We start from the raw sequence: 15,803 nt of genomic DNA, 5'->3' as shown, positions 1-15,803 counted from the left end.
CCGGTCGGAAGATATGCAACTAGGCCGTAAGGCCGCGAGGTCGGGTATTAGACCAACCAGATCGAATGAGTCAAATGATGCACGATCGGGCCATGAGGCCATAAGGTCGGGCATTGAATGGGTCGAAAAATGCATGACCAGGCCATAAGGCCATGAGGTCGAGCATTAGGATGTTCGGCGCATGTATAACTGAAAGCAAATGAGGACGAATGATACAAGTTGGACAAAAAACGAGTTTCATTCATAAAAAAGGTGCCCAGTACAAACTCGGGACCAGGCTCCCGATCAAGGTCACATGCAAAAAAGAAGTAAAACCTACTTCTACTTCTTCGTCTGCTCAGCCTCGCCCTTCTTTGAAGGCTTCGCTTCGCTCGGGGTAGCTGCGGCTCCGCTCGCCTCGCCCGTCTTCTCCTTCGGGTCGAACGGAGCTGGACCGGGGTCGGGAAGATTCGGAGGAAGTGCGGATAGGACCAGCTGAAGGTCTTCCCCTTCGAGCGCCTGTTCCATCCTTTTTTGGGTCTTCTCAAGCATTTTCCTCTGACCGTCTTGAAAAATTGTGTACTCGATTCCTTGTCCTGAAAAAAGAACCGGACCAGCTCGTCCGGGTTGTCCAACCGGACCTTCAATTCCGCGATCTCCCCGGTCGCCTTCTCAGCCACCGTCTTCCACTCGGCGACCTCTCCGATCGCCCGCTGCGCGACCTTCTCGGCTAGGACCCGATCCTCCCCGCTCTTCTTAAGGTCCTTCTGGACCTTCTCCAGCTCTGCCTGGATGTCCTTGACTTCTTGAAGCCGCCGGGCGGCGGCCTTCTTATGTCGATCGGCCTCGTCGGCCAACATGGCCCGACCTTGAAGGAGCTAGGTCGCTCGGGAAATCTGCAAGACCCACTGTGTTAGCCCGACTGAGTGTACTTGGCGTATAAAATTGAAAAGGGGGGAAAGATTGTACCTCGGCTAAATCGTGATCGATCTTCTCGGCCACCTGGGTCGGGGTCAGCCGGCTCAGGTCTTCCTTGGCCAGGATGGTTGAGCTGTCCTTGCTAACCTCGGCCACAGGGCTCGGGCTCCGCTGCTCCCGACGGCGCTTCAGACCGCCGCTCTCCGCCACGCCCCTCTCGGGCACCTTTTCCTTCCCCTTGGCGACCTCCACCCGGGTAACCAAGACGTCCGTCGCGTCGACCACGAAGCCTTCGGCCGTAGTGACGGCCGAAGTGCCAAGCGGTCGGGCAAGTGGAACCTCCTTCTGCCCGGTCGGCTTAGTCTTCGGCTTTCTTGCCAAGCGAGATCTTGGCAACCGGGGGTAGGGGAGCCTCATCATCTCCAAGACCTGCCATTGCTGAAAACAAAGAAAATGAAGTCAGTTAGATCGGGAAGCGAGATCGGGAGAAATTAGTTGATGTTAGACCTTTTTTCTTTCGTTTGGGAGCTTTCGCGATCGTCACGCCCATTGGCACGGGCAAGTACTTCTCCGTTAGGTCGTACACGGGGGGCGGGAGCATGGCCGCTTCGTAGCTCTCGGCCGTCCGGAAGATGGTATACTCGTGGATCTCGCTCGAGATCCGAGTGACTGTGGCTTTAAGGGCCGGCGTCTCGACCGACGTGACTTGTTTCCGGAAGTGAGTGCTCCAAACTCGCTCAACCGGGAGGATCCAAGGGTCATACTTGACCGAGAAGATCCTGTTCTTCCATCCTTTATTGTTCCCGGGCAGCCCCTCGATCGAGCACATCTCCGCCCGGGACTGTAACATCAGGAAACCGCCTCCATAGCTGGCCGGGAGAACCTTTACCTGATAAATGAAGTTGAACAACTCCATTGTGCAAGCCGCTTCATGCCGAGCACAGATCTGGGGGAAGCAAGCGAGGATCCTGTGCGAGTTAGGGCAGATCTGAGCCGGGACGACCCGGTAGTACCCCAAGAAAGCCGTTAGAAGAGGAGGGAAGGGAATAGCGATCGGGGCCATCAGGGAGTCGTAGTGCATCCCGATGCCGGTCAATGATGTTCCCGAGCTTCCAGCTTGTGTCAAACTCCACCCGACCCCCCGAGCTGCTCGGCAATCCTGGCCGCTTCTCCCTTAGTTAGTTGGCTCATCTGCTGCTCGACGTTCTCGCTGTTCAAGAACTCGAACTCGTCGACCGCCGGTGCGGCCGGCTCAGCCGTCTCTTCCTCGATCGGCTCAGGAACGCTTTCTTGATCGTCCCCTCGAGGGACGGTTTCTGGGTGATCCCCAATCACCTGGGTCGGCGTTTCCCTAACGCCTTCGGTCGGGGAACCTCGTCCGCTCGTTGAGGTCTCCCCGCTTTTTCGGTCTAAGATTTCCGACCCGCTCGAGCTAGACCCCGACGTCCCGGATGAGCTCGATGATTCCCGCTACTCGGGGGCCCGCTCGGGGGCTTTTTTTGGTCGTTGGACGACCTCGGGTGAGTAGGACATGATGTCCACTTCTTCTTCGCTGATGTACTCGACCTCCTCGTCGTAGTCCGCGACCGAGGCGTTTTGGCTGTCAGAGTCAGACATGGTGGTTGCCTAAAGGTCGGTCGGGTTAGTTAGGGGCTCGAGACGTTCGGGTCAGTTAGTTATAACCTACCAACCCTACGCACAAACATAAAACACTAAGTAAGAGCTGAGGACTAGAGAGCTTACCGATTGAAGATGCTTGGCTGAGAAAACTTGGAAGTTCTTTGCTTGACTGCTCTGCTGAAGTGCTTCGCTCGGGGCTCTCTGAGTACACCGATCGATTCAGTAGGTTGGAGAAAGTTCAAATGAGGGCCTCAAGGGCCTATTTATAGGAGAGCGTTTAGGCGGGAAACAGACCCACATGCGTGACACGACCAGCGCTGATTCCGTGGCGACCGTTGCAGTCGCAGAGGCCGGCAGTCGTCGACACGTGGCATGGGGGGGGGAATGACAGCTGGCCGGTCGGTTTGGCGGCCGACGGTTGGGCTTCTTCTTCCCGTCCCGTATTTTCCTGGACGGTCAAAAAGGCCCGGGCTGGGTGGCTCTTGGTAGGGAATACCCCGACCGACATAGCGTTACCCCGACCGGTGTGCCTTCGTCCTTTTCTTCTTGTATTTGCAGGTAGCAGGTCGGGTTTCTTGTGAAGAACCCGGTCGGGACCCGACCAGGTGTTACCCGAGTGGCAGTGTCGACCACCGAGCGGTAGCCCTTTAGCGAGAGAGCTGACGAGGAACACGTGGCGGCTCCACGCATTGACAGGCAGGGCACCCGGGGAGGCGACATGTGGTTGCTACGTGAGAAGCATGCCGAACGACCGGATTTGTGTCTCCGGCTCCGCGGCTATAAATACCCGCGATAGCGACAGTGTGATGGACTTTTGGACGATCGATAGGTTGTTATTAGAGAATCCCGACCGCAGTCAGTCGGTACTCAGAGCAACCAAGTAGATTGTACTTAGGGCCTTCACTGTGATCAATAAGAGTTGTTTATTTGCTTTAATTGGTCGCATATTTATTTAATTACTACTTTACGTGGCAATTAACACTATCAATATATAATAAATTACTTATTTGTAGTGGGCATTGGATGGTGATGGCGATTTGTCCTCAAATAAACGAAATTTATTGGTTTGATTCAATTGGTCACAAGCCGCGTAAAGACATTAAACAGATAATGGAAACGTATGTAAATTTATATAAATAATTAATAATTATTATTAATATAGTGATGTCAAGTATTTACATATATTTTATGTCTTATATTAATAGGTGTGTCACTGCAACAAGCATGTTGAATGGAAAGAAACAAAATCGTCCAACGAAATGGATTACATGTTGGGTAAGTACTTCATTCACTTTGTAAAACAACTTATTATTTTTTATTATTTTTTTTATTTGTATTATAATTCAAATATAGTGTGCTAGACAAAGAGGAATGAACTACCGAATGTGTCTATTATGTGAAGAAATTCATGTTGGAAATTATTTCCAACAACCTACACAAAGGAATGGATACGACAAGTAATTTAATAATATACCTTTCTCCTTCAAATTTTTTAAAAAATACTTGCTTATTTATTATTTTTATCTCTTTTGAACTTTGTAGACTTTGGAAAGACAAGGAAGATTGCCCTACAAACAACAAGAAACTGATGAAATTAGAGACACATGGTCTAAGTTCCTTATTGATGAATGGGTTAATAAAATGCTTCTTAGTTGATAATTTATGTTTAAAATTAGTTTATGTTTATTAGTTTGATGTTTAGTAGTTTAATGAATTGTGTTATTTATTAGTTTCAAATTAGTTTATATTTTTTATTAGCTTCATATTTATTAGTTTAATGAATTGTGTTATTTATATTAGTTCGAAATTAGTTGATGTTTATTAGCTTGATGTTTATTAGTTTAATGAATTGTGTTATTTATATTAGTTTGAAATTAGTTGATGTTTATTAGCTTGACTAGTATTTTATATGCGCGATGCGCAAAAAATATATGCCCAATATTAAAACTAAATATTAAAATCTTAATTATATTAATTTTTTAACAAATAATTGTGTGTGTGTGTGTGTGTGCGTGTGTGTGTGTGTGTATATATATATATATATATATATATATATATATATATATATATATATATATATATAATTGTATAATTTATATTAATATTTTTGAGGTAAAAATTATAGAAATGATAAATTATTAAATATAACTATGGTAACATTTTAATTAAAACCTAAACGAATTCAAACTTACCATGGAATGATGTAAGAAATAATATTATGTATGCATGTACAAGGTAATAATAATGTAGAAAGATAACAGAAGTTATAACTGCAGGGATATTTTTGTCCAAAAAATTATTTAGTACAACTTTTATAGCATAAGATAGAAAAAAATTTAACAGAAAAAATGAACATAAACCAGGGATGTTTTTAGATGTTGAATATTAAATTGCTGCACAGGTTCTAAAAGTTGATGCGAACTGAAACCGTAAAACTGTACAGGTTTTGGTAGAAATCATAAAATAATTTTAATAATAATAAAAAAATTTATATATATACTACGTCGGTTATTTGTATAAAACCGACGTCGTAATAATTAAAAATAATAATTAACGTATGACGTCGATTTTTTAGGAAAAATCAATGTCGTATTATATATTAAAAAATAATATGTCACTTACGATGTCGGTTAATTCAAAAATCGACATTGTAAGTGACATATTTAAAAAAAAAAAATTAATACGACATCGGTTTTTACTTAAAAACCGACGTCGTACGTTAATTATTTTTTAAAAAAATTAATACGACGTCGACTTTATACAAATAACTGACAGCGTACATGAATTTTTGAAATTAAAAAAAAAAATAAATTATGACATCGGATTTTTAAGAACTACGTCTGGAAGAACGACGTCGAATGAAAAGTGACATTAAATGTGTCAAAAAACGACGTTAAAAGTCTTATTTATAGTAGTTTACCCAAACCATCAGAATTGTAATCTTCTATTTGAATGGTTAAACTTATTCGAATGGTTGAATTCATTCGAATGGTTAAATCCATTCGACAAATTAACTATTCAAAAATTAACCACTTGCATGTTAACCTCTCAAATTAATTTTACAGGTTAAGTTTTCGATTCCGGAACTGAGTACTTTTTGGTTTCAATCTTTCGTGTAATTTATATTTCTCAATTAACTTTCTATCAAATTAAAATAATATTTATAACTCTACAACTCCTGTTAAGACTTAGTCGGATGGGTAGTTTTGTATTGGCCTAGTCTTATGTTATTGTTATAACTGGTTCCCTTTTATTGTGTCTTGTACTCTATTTATTAGTTGGTTTTCCCAGTGAATAAATTACTCATATTCAAGTTCTCACATGGTATCACAGCCAGAACTCTAACGAGATTTTTTTTTCTCTTCCTAATTTTCCTTCATGGCTGCCATTACTCCACCATCTATTACTTAGATTTATGCCCCATCCCACCTCCCAATCAAGCTGACCTCCTCTAATTTTCCAATTTGGAAAAAGGAAGTGGAGTCTACGCTCATAGGGCTAGACCTCGTGGGCTATGTCACGGGCTCTACTATTGCCCCGGCAAAATATTCTGATCAGACACAACTTACTTAAATCCATCATATACAGCCTGGTTCAGACAAGATCAAATTATCCTAAGTGCCATTTTGGGCAGTTTATCAGACACTTTACAACCTATTATTTCGTCAGCGTCGTCCGCCTGTGATGCTTAGACCCGCTTATCTACCAGCTGTGCTGCCGCTTCACGGGGCCGCATAGTTTCCTTAAAAGCAAAGCTAGCGAAGAATCCTAAAGCCAACCGGTCTATTGAATCATATATGCGAGAGATGAGAGCCATTGCGGATGATTTGGCTCTTGCTCAAAGTCCGGTTACCGAAGAAGACCTTGTGGTGCATATATTCACCCAGCTTGGTGATGAATATAACTCTATTGTAGCGGCTCTCCGCGTACGTACAGACACCATTTCGTACGGGGAGCTGCATGATGTTCTCACCGACTATGAAAGGTTACTAAAAGATAATGAAACTGCTGGACAGGTTCACATGCCTACAGCCAATGTGACACAACGGTGTTTTAATGGTCCCGCTGGCCGCTGATGCTCAGTTCCAGAGTAATAATCGGCGTGGCAGAGGTGGCTCCACCAATGGGCAACAGAATCAAATGAGACATACCGGTAATCGTCCTGCAAGATTTTGCAATTACTGCGAGTATCCCGGGCATGATACAAAGTTTTGTTGCAAACTAGCCAAATTCTTGCGGGAAAATAATGTGGTTGTTGTTGAACCACAAAATTCAGGACGCCAATCTCCTACTGTGCACACTACGTCTACTACTGCCATGCCGACTCACTCGTGGCTAATGGACTCTGGGGCATCGCACCATACAGTCAATGATCCAACGTCCCTCCACACACTGTCCGATTACACTGGGCCTGATGAGATTCTGTTGGGGGATGGTAAGTCTCTTAATATTTCGCATACTGGGTCAGTTTCCTTACCGTCAAATTATCGACCCCTTCTCTTGTCTGATGTCTTATGTGTTCCAAATTTACAAAAGAAATTAGTTTCGGTGTTCAAACTTTGTAAAACTAACAATGTCTCTGTTGAATTCTTTGACACTTATTTTATTGTTAAGGATCGGCTATCGGGAACACCTCTCATGCAAGGTCCGGTCGTGAATGACATTTACACTCTGCCTGTCCGAAGGTCTCAAGTCAATGTTACCACCAAGTCCTCCCTACCAACATGGCATCATCAGTTTGGGCACCCAAGTCATAAAATCCTGGTTTCTATACTTAGAAGCAATAATACAAACTTTAATCTTCGTGAACTTCAGTCCTTTTCATGTACTTCCTGCCATATGAATAAAAGTCACAAATTACCTTTTTCTTTTAATTCTATGTCCAGCTCTCAACCATTACAACTCATTTATACAGATGTGTGGACCTCTCCGGTTATCTCTGTAGATGGCTATAAATATTATGTTAATTTTGTAGACCATTATACAAAGTACATTTGGTTGTTTCCTCTAAAACTAAAGTCTGATGTTCATGTTGTGTTTCTTCAGTTTAAACGTATGGTTGAAAGCTATTTTGGTTATACAATCATTTCAGTATTTTCTGATAATGGGGGTGAGTACACCAAATTAACTCCAATTTTTAATAGTTTAGGGGTTTCACACTTTACATCCCCTCCCCACACTCCTGAACATAATGGCCCTACTGAACGACGGCATAGGCACATTGTGGAGAGTGGTATGGCGTTGTTACATTATGTGTCCATGCCATCTTCCAACTGGTCTTACGCCTTTCAAACAACGGTTTACTTAATCAATAGAATGCCCACGTCAGTTCTTCATCACTGCTCGCCTTATCAAAAGCTATTTCATAAACATCCTAATTACCAAAAGATTCAACCTTTCGGGTGCTTATGTTTTCCGTGGTTGAGGCCTTATTTTCCTACCAAGTTAATGTCAAAATCCTTGCCCTGTGTCTTCTTAGGATACTCACTAACGCAATCTGCCTACAAGTGTCTAGAGCCATCCAGTGGTCGTGTATATGTTTCACGTCATGTGTCCTTTGTTGGTAATGAGTTTCCTTTTAAAACTCTTACTCCTAATAATGTTTCATCTGCGTCTCCTACACTGCCACCACCTCCTATATATTACAATTTGGACCCGTCTCTGCCTCCTACTGTTCCGTGTCCAGTAAATCATTCTACACCAAATTCTCTATCTGTATCTACATGTAGCATGCCCTATTCTACAGCTACTGTTCCAGGTTTAAAGGTGGCTGCTCCACAACTGTCGGCTGTTGAATCGTCACCCTCTGGAATTTCGGCGCCTACAGCGGAGACTTCGGCAATCACGGGCGCTGCAGCGTCGACTTCAGGGGTGCCGGAGGTTGTTGTGCCAGTCTCGGGTGTTCCAGTGGCTGTCTCCCGTCCTGCATCTGTTGCGCCAGTTATGAGTGGTCCAGGATTTGCTACTGTAGTTCCGGTTATGGATGTGCCGGGTTTGTCGGCAGCAGCAACGGATGGTTCTGGTTTTGTGGATGTGGTTTCTGGAACAGTGGATGTTTCTGTGCCGCGTGGATTGCATGGGATTTCCACCACGGCCTCTCAAACTCCTGCGGGTTCATCTCAATCTTTGAACCAGAATAATCAGCCGCTTGCTTCGTCTAGGCCGCGGCGTCAACGGTGCCCGAATCCCAGGTACTTTGGTGACAAATTTGTTAATTTGACGACTTTGCATCCTGTTGCCTCGCCTATTGAACCGCGCACAGTGGTGCAAGCTTTAAAGAATGATATGTGGCGTGCTACTATGCCAGAGGAGTTTGGTGCATTGGTGAAAAATTCGACGTGGGAGTTAGTGCCACGGGCTAATCATGATGTAGTTGGTTGTGCTGATGGTTCGGTGGACAGGTTTAAGGCTCAACTTGTCGCTAAGGGCTTCTTACAGGAACCTGGCCGAGATTACTTTGAGACTTTTAGTCCCGTGGTGAAACTAGTGACGGTCCGTGTTATTCTCAGTATTGCTTTGTCGCGGGGCTGGGCGTTGCGCTAGTTGGAAGTCAACAACGCATTTCTGAATGGTACATTGTTTGAGGAGGTTTATATGGCACAACCGACTGGTTTTGTTGATCAGGAGTTGCCTGATTACGTTTGTAAACTACGAAAAGCAATTTATGGGTTGAAGCAAGCCCCACGGGCTTGGTATCTAGAGCTGTCCAAATTTCTAATTTCGTTTGGCTTTAAAAAATCTGTATCTGATTCGTCCTTATTTGTTTACTGTGTTGGAAGTGTGACCCTGTATTTTTTGGTGTATGTCGACGATATCATACTCAAAGGAAATAATGATGCTTTCATTAGAGCCTTTGTTTGTCGTCTGTCTGATCGGTTCTGTCTTAAGGATTTGGGTCCATTGCACCATTTTTTGGGTGTTGAAGTTGTTCCCACTGTAACTGGTCTGTTTTTGTCGCAGAGTCAGTATGTGATTGATATTTTAGAGCAGTTTGGTATAACGGGGGCGAAGGCAGTGTCTACTCCGATGTGTACTTCTGTGGATTTATGTGCAGGTGCTTCTTCGGCGTTTGATGCTACAGAGTATTGGCGTGTAATTGGTCGTTTGCAGTATTTGGCCATTACCAGACCGGATGTTTCGTTTGCTGTGAATCGTCTCGCACAGTTCATGGCTTCGCCTACTGAGTGTCATTGGCAGGCTGTGAAACGGGTTCTACGTTATTTGAAAGGTACTTTATATTTTGGTTTGCACTTTCGTCACGATTGTCCACTTTCTCTTGTGGCTTACTCGGACTCGGATTGGGGTGGTATCCGTGACGGAGGTCGTTCCACCACGGCTTATTGTGTGTTTTTTTGGCTCTAATCTATCTCCTGGAAGTCTGCGAAACAGCACTCGGTCTCTCGGTCCTCCACTGAAGCCGAATTTCGGGCACTTGCCAACTCTGCTGCTGAAGTTATGTGGGTCCAGAATTTGTTACGTGAGCTCGGGGTTTGCATGCGGGCTACACCGGTTTTGGTAACTGACAATTTGAGTGCCTCGTATGTGTGCAAGAATCCTGTGTTCCACTCTAGGATGAAGCACTTGGCTCTTGATTATTTTTTTGTTCGTGAACAGGTTACTTCTGGTTCCCTGCGTGTTACCTATGTCAAGTCGTCTGAGCAAGTTGCTGATCTCTTAACTAAGCCATTGGGTCATCGTTTGTTCTCTGGTTTTAGGTCCAAGCTTGGTCTCGTTGATGGAGTCTCAATCTTGCGGAGGCGTGTTAAGACTTAGTGTGATGGGTAGTTTTTTATTGGCCTAGTCTCAGGGCCGTCCCTGGGCATGTCTGCCCAGGGCAGGCGCACAGGGCCCCCAAAATTTTGGGGGCCCTTAATTAAAAAAAAAAAAAAGCATATATAGGCTTTTGCTTTTGGACTTCAACCAATTAAAGAAAGCCCAATGTTAGTGAACCTTTCTTTAAAAAACCAAAGCCCACTTGGCCACTTTCACACCAACATACGTAACAAATATCTAAATTAACCTAATCTAGAACCTATTAACTATATAACCTATATTAACCTAATCAAAATTCTAAAGTTTCACAAACAGAAAGTCGGAAAGAGAAATTTTCAAAAAAAAAAAAAAAAGTCGGAAAGAGAAATTACGGAAGAGACGAGACTCAAACTACAACAAATTGCTTACTGCCTAACAATTTAGGTATTTGAACATTTATTCTTTTAATTTGAGAGTGCTATTTGTGAATTCTAGGTATTTGAATTAATTCAAATATTGAATTTTTTTAATTTGAATATTTGTGTATTTGAACTAGATTAGGTAATTTAAATTTGGGAAAGACGACAGATTCTACTCGTGTGATACTGATTCTCCAATTCTCAAACTCTCAAGTTCTTCAATTCTCTTGATAGGTAATTAAAATTACGTATTATTTTACAATTCTTGTTTATTGTTTTATTTACATGACTTAATAATTCTGATTTCAGAATAATATATTCAAGAATTTGTTTCTTGATTAATTATCTATTCATAGGTTTCTAAATAAATTTTTATTTTTTCCTTAGGATTTTATGTCTTCTAGAAAATATTCATCTAGATTTTTGAAGATAACTTTTTGAACAATTATTATTTATATATAAAAATTAATTGAAAAAGGGGCCCAAATTCAAATATTGCACAGGACCCCAATTTTTATTGGAACGGCCCTGCCTAGTCTTATGTTATTGTTAATTATAACTGGTTCCCTTTTATTGTGTCTTGTACTCTATTTATTAGTTGGTTTTCTCAGTGAATAAATTACTCATATTCAAGTTCTCACAACTCCAAATATTATTTAAGCTTTTATGGTAGTCCACATGAAACATTAATTTCCATTATTATATAAATTTCGAACCCATGCAAAATGTTTTTCTAGATCACCTCTGTAAGAGAGGAATCTTTACATCTTGAAGAGAACTAAAACCATAACTACATGGCTGTCTTCACATCTTGAAGCCTAAAGCCTTGGTCCAGGAGGAATAATTTGTTCATAAAATTATTATAAATTTGTCATAATAATTATTTATTCCATTGCTACCTTCCAGGGTATGAAACAAAGGCCGCACCCATGACCGCCTTCGTTTCAGACCTCTATCTTCCCTGAGACGGTTTAAACACAACTTAATTTTATTACATGGCCATGTTTGTCTCAAATGGTCATGGCCGTCGTTTTTAGACAATTGTAACTGTCCGTCAAAGGACATCTAGTGTCTATATTAATTAAAAAAAAAATTATAATTTATGCCCCTCCATAATATGTCAATTTTAATGTCACCTCTGAATTATTAGTTGTGTAAATGTTGTCTCTCAATTTTCGAAACGGTACATATATTGCTCCTCACGTACCATAGGGGATGGGAAATATGTATACCGTTTTGAAAATTGAGCTACAACATTTACAATACGAGAGATCAATATATGTACTGCTTTAAAAATTGAGAGACAACATTTACATCACTAATAATTCAGGAGTGACATTAATAATTGACATATTATAGAGGGACATAAATTATAATTTTCCCTATTTCAAATAATTAAGTAATAAATATTGATATGTTTATAAAAAAAAAAAAAAGGTTTTTGTTATAAATATTATTATTATGGACATTATTGTATATATGGTAGTAATTGTAATTGATAGGTTACTACCTTTTATATGTATTGTAATTACTTTATATTTGGTGATGCCTTTGTATAAGAATTCTAACCATGAATAAGAATCGCAATCTTCCCTTTCCTCTCTTTGTCTATTATTCTTACAACAGTTTTTAATTTCTTTGGAGGGAGTAAATTAATATTTTTAAAAAAATATATTTAAGAAGCAAACGAATAAATTCATTATTTTGAATGTTCAACAAATCAACACGGTCTTAATTAAGAGGTAGTCAAAGTCCTCTCTGGGATTTGAAAATTTTCTGTTTTATTTAAACTTTTTTGTGGAGTGGGGAGGATTTGGTGGGGAGAGGGAGAAATAGAGCCCCACACCCACCCCCACCTTTAATTTCTTCCTTGTTAGTTAATTTTGTCGTTTAAATCATCATATATATATATATATATATATATATATATATATATATATATATATATATATATATATATATATATATGAGATCGGTAATAATCTGATCGATCTGCATATATTTGCCCATCCATTTGCGAATTGGAAGGATGCAGCAGCCTTGTCGGTTTCCATTCTTCTTGGCTCTCTTGGTGATTTTGTTGGTGAAAGAAGCCCAATGCTCCCCTAGGCAACTCAAAGTTCAAGAACTCCAGAACAAACTTGACCAAAGATTCTTGTATTCCACAAATCCTCCACACCACACAAATCCCATCAAGGTAAAATTAATTAAATTAAAGCTAAGCTAAGATGAATATAATGCATGATTTGTTTCCATATTATTATAGAAAAATGAAAATAAAAAATGATTTGTGGTTGGGTGGATGATATATATGATCAGAATGAAGGAAGAGTGCTGTATCCAATTGGGTATGGGGCAGACCCAACAGGAGAAGATGACAGCAGTGGCGCAATAATGGAGGCTCTTGATGATGCCCTCAAGTCCCAGAAAAATGGGGCTGAGCTTCTCCCTGGGGTCAAGGATTTGGGTGGTCTCATCTTGGATTTTCAAGGTGGGGATTTTAGGATCAGCCATCCCATTATCTTCCCACCTGGTGTTGGAAATATTGTGGTTAGTACTTCCATTCCTTCAACTCATATAAATACTAGAGTTAATACCTCCCATGTTCCTCCAAATATTAGGGGTTAGTGGTCATCTGAGTTTTAAATGACATTCAATGGTTCTTCATGTTTTAAAAAATAATTACCCGTGACCCTATTTTAAGATCACAGGTGGTTATTTTTTAAAACATGAAAGACCATTGGCCATTTAAAACTCGGATGACCACAACTCGTAAACCCCTAATACTAGGAGGAACATGGGAGGTATTAAGTCTAAATACTAATATAATTGTTTACATTTACAAATAAAGTTTTTAGTTTAGGGGTGTTTGATTTGATTTAAGTTATCTCATGTCATCTAGAATAATGCTAGGTGCTCCTACAAAAAGTCATTCATTTTTTGTCACCCTATAGGCCTATAAGTTGAAATTTCAAATGAAAAAGACAAGAAAAGAAAAAACTTAACAATGCAAGAATAGCCACATCTTGGAGCATAAATTGTGTAGTTTTTGTAGGGTGAGAAACATTTCCCATATAATACCACATCCCCTTATTTGGTTCAAGAAAATGTAAAATTACAGTAGGAAATATGAGATTCTCAAATATCTATTAAAATTACAATCTCCCAAATTTTTAAGCTATGTGAAATTTTAAAAAAGATACATTACCTCAAAGCATCCCTTGAACCAAACACTCCCTAGTATTTAGTGTCTGTTTATGATTGAATATATCACCTAGACTAGACAAGTATTTTTGTCCGTTTATGATATAATATATCAATTACTCTTTTGGGGTTGAATCTCCAATCCGACATAGTATTTGGGGATGTAAATCACGTGACTCAATGGTTCAGTAAACAGGCTAAATGTCGGTGTCCACAAGGGATCTGCCCACTTTGGACATAATCCCTACACTGCCGCCGCCGAAGGTTCGAAACTTTGTTTCTGCTCTCAAATACTGTCCACTGAACCATTGACCTAAGCCCATGCGGGCATATATGAATTACTCTGATCTGCATATTAGACACCAAATTAAAGCTTAATTAGGTTGATGAATATTAGTAAAAGAAAGAATTTGGCGGATGGCCTACGTACGTACGTACATGCAGGTACAAGGAGGAACACTGCGAGCTTCCAACAAATTTCCAGGGGACAGGCATCTGATCGAGCTTGAAGTGAAAGACCAAAACACTGGAATCCATTACGAAGACGTGACGTTTCGGGACATCCTGTTCGACTCCAGCCTCCGAGGCGGCGGGCTGCTGGTGGTGGACTCCGCCAGAATCCGCGTAACCAACTGCTTCTTCCTCCACTTCACCACCCAGGGAATCCTCGTCCGCCGAGGCCACGAGACCTTCATAACCCACACCTTCCTCGGCCAGCACCCCACCGTGGGCGGCAGCGAAGGCGAGAAGGATTTCTCCGGCACGGCGGTGGATCTCGCCAGCACCGATAACGCCGTCACCGACGTCGCCATCTTCTCCGCCGCCACCGGTATTGTACTAAGGGGTCAGTCTAATATAATCACCGGCGTCCACTGTTACAACAAGGCTACCACTTTGGGTGGCGTTGGGATTTTGGTCAAGGAAGCCATGAATAGGATAGACAATTGTTATCTCGACTTCAACTCCATTGTCATCGAAGACCCTTCACGGGTTCACGTCACAAATGGGTATTTTCTTGGGGATGGCAATATTATATTGAAATCCGTTGAGGGTCGCATTTCGGGTCTCAATATTGTGAACAATATGTTCATTGGGGAGCCTATGCATATGCTACCAATTGTCCAAATTGAGGGTTCCTTCAAGGATGTGGACCAGGTGGTGATTGATCAGAACCATGCCCATGGCATGAGGCTCAAATCCACCTCCGGGAAATTGACGGTGGCCGGAGATGGGACAAAGTGGGTGGCTGATTTTTCCCCGGTTTTGGTGTTTCCTAATAGAATCACCCATTTTCAATATTCATTCTACAGTAGAGGGGTTGCTGGCTTTCCAGCACATGCAGTCACAAATGTTTCAGGCAATGTTGTAGTTGTTGAGAGTGACAAGCCTGTCCAAGCTTTGGTCTCTATTTCTGTTGATCAGAATAATATCTTTGGGGACAGAAATATTAAGTTATTTTAGATAGGGAAACCCATAATGGGTACAATATTAATTCCCACTATATTTGTTTGTTGTAAAACACATTATTCTACTTAGGATTCCTAATATTGTAAGAGTCCTAAAAGCTATTATGATAGATATTATATATATACCAATGCTGTACAGAGATTGATGATGATAATAAGAATTAGTTTTCTCTGTTTGTTGTCACCTTCCTTTGATCATTGTCGCCGTCTGGTTTCTGGTTGCTCCAACATGCGAAACAATTCCATCGAGCGAACCACCACCACGGCGAATCTCGAATCCAATTCTGTCGAAATGACATAAAATATCTTATTTAATTTTTGAGTTCAAATCTCATTAAATACAGATTTATTTAATGAACAAACATTGGAATAACTAAGATTTGTCAAAGTTCTGTTGAATCACTCCTTGGTTAGTGACTGTCTAATCTGACCTAAATATGAACAG

The 15,803-nt window shown here is 41.3% G+C and overlaps 1 protein-coding gene across 1 annotated transcript; it reads left to right on the top strand.

Annotated features, from left to right (window-relative positions):
* The first annotated feature begins 12,675 nt into the window (after nucleotides 1-12,675).
* Nucleotides 12,676-15,504, top strand: LOC109147302 (polygalacturonase QRT3). Its single transcript, XM_019294957.1, has 3 exons — nucleotides 12,676-12,885; nucleotides 13,008-13,238; nucleotides 14,337-15,504. The coding sequence occupies exons 1-3, from the start codon at nucleotides 12,718-12,720 to the stop codon at nucleotides 15,351-15,353; spliced, it is 1,416 nt and encodes a 471-aa protein (XP_019150502.1). The 5' UTR covers nucleotides 12,676-12,717; the 3' UTR covers nucleotides 15,354-15,504.
* Nucleotides 15,505-15,803: the final 299 nt, after the last annotated feature.

This window comes from Ipomoea nil, unplaced genomic scaffold (genome assembly GCF_001879475.1).
Source record: "Ipomoea nil cultivar Tokyo-kokei standard unplaced genomic scaffold, Asagao_1.1 scaffold1993, whole genome shotgun sequence".
NCBI lineage: Eukaryota > Viridiplantae > Streptophyta > Magnoliopsida > Solanales > Convolvulaceae > Ipomoea > Ipomoea nil.
This window is presented reverse-complemented; position numbering and strand designations above follow the sequence as displayed.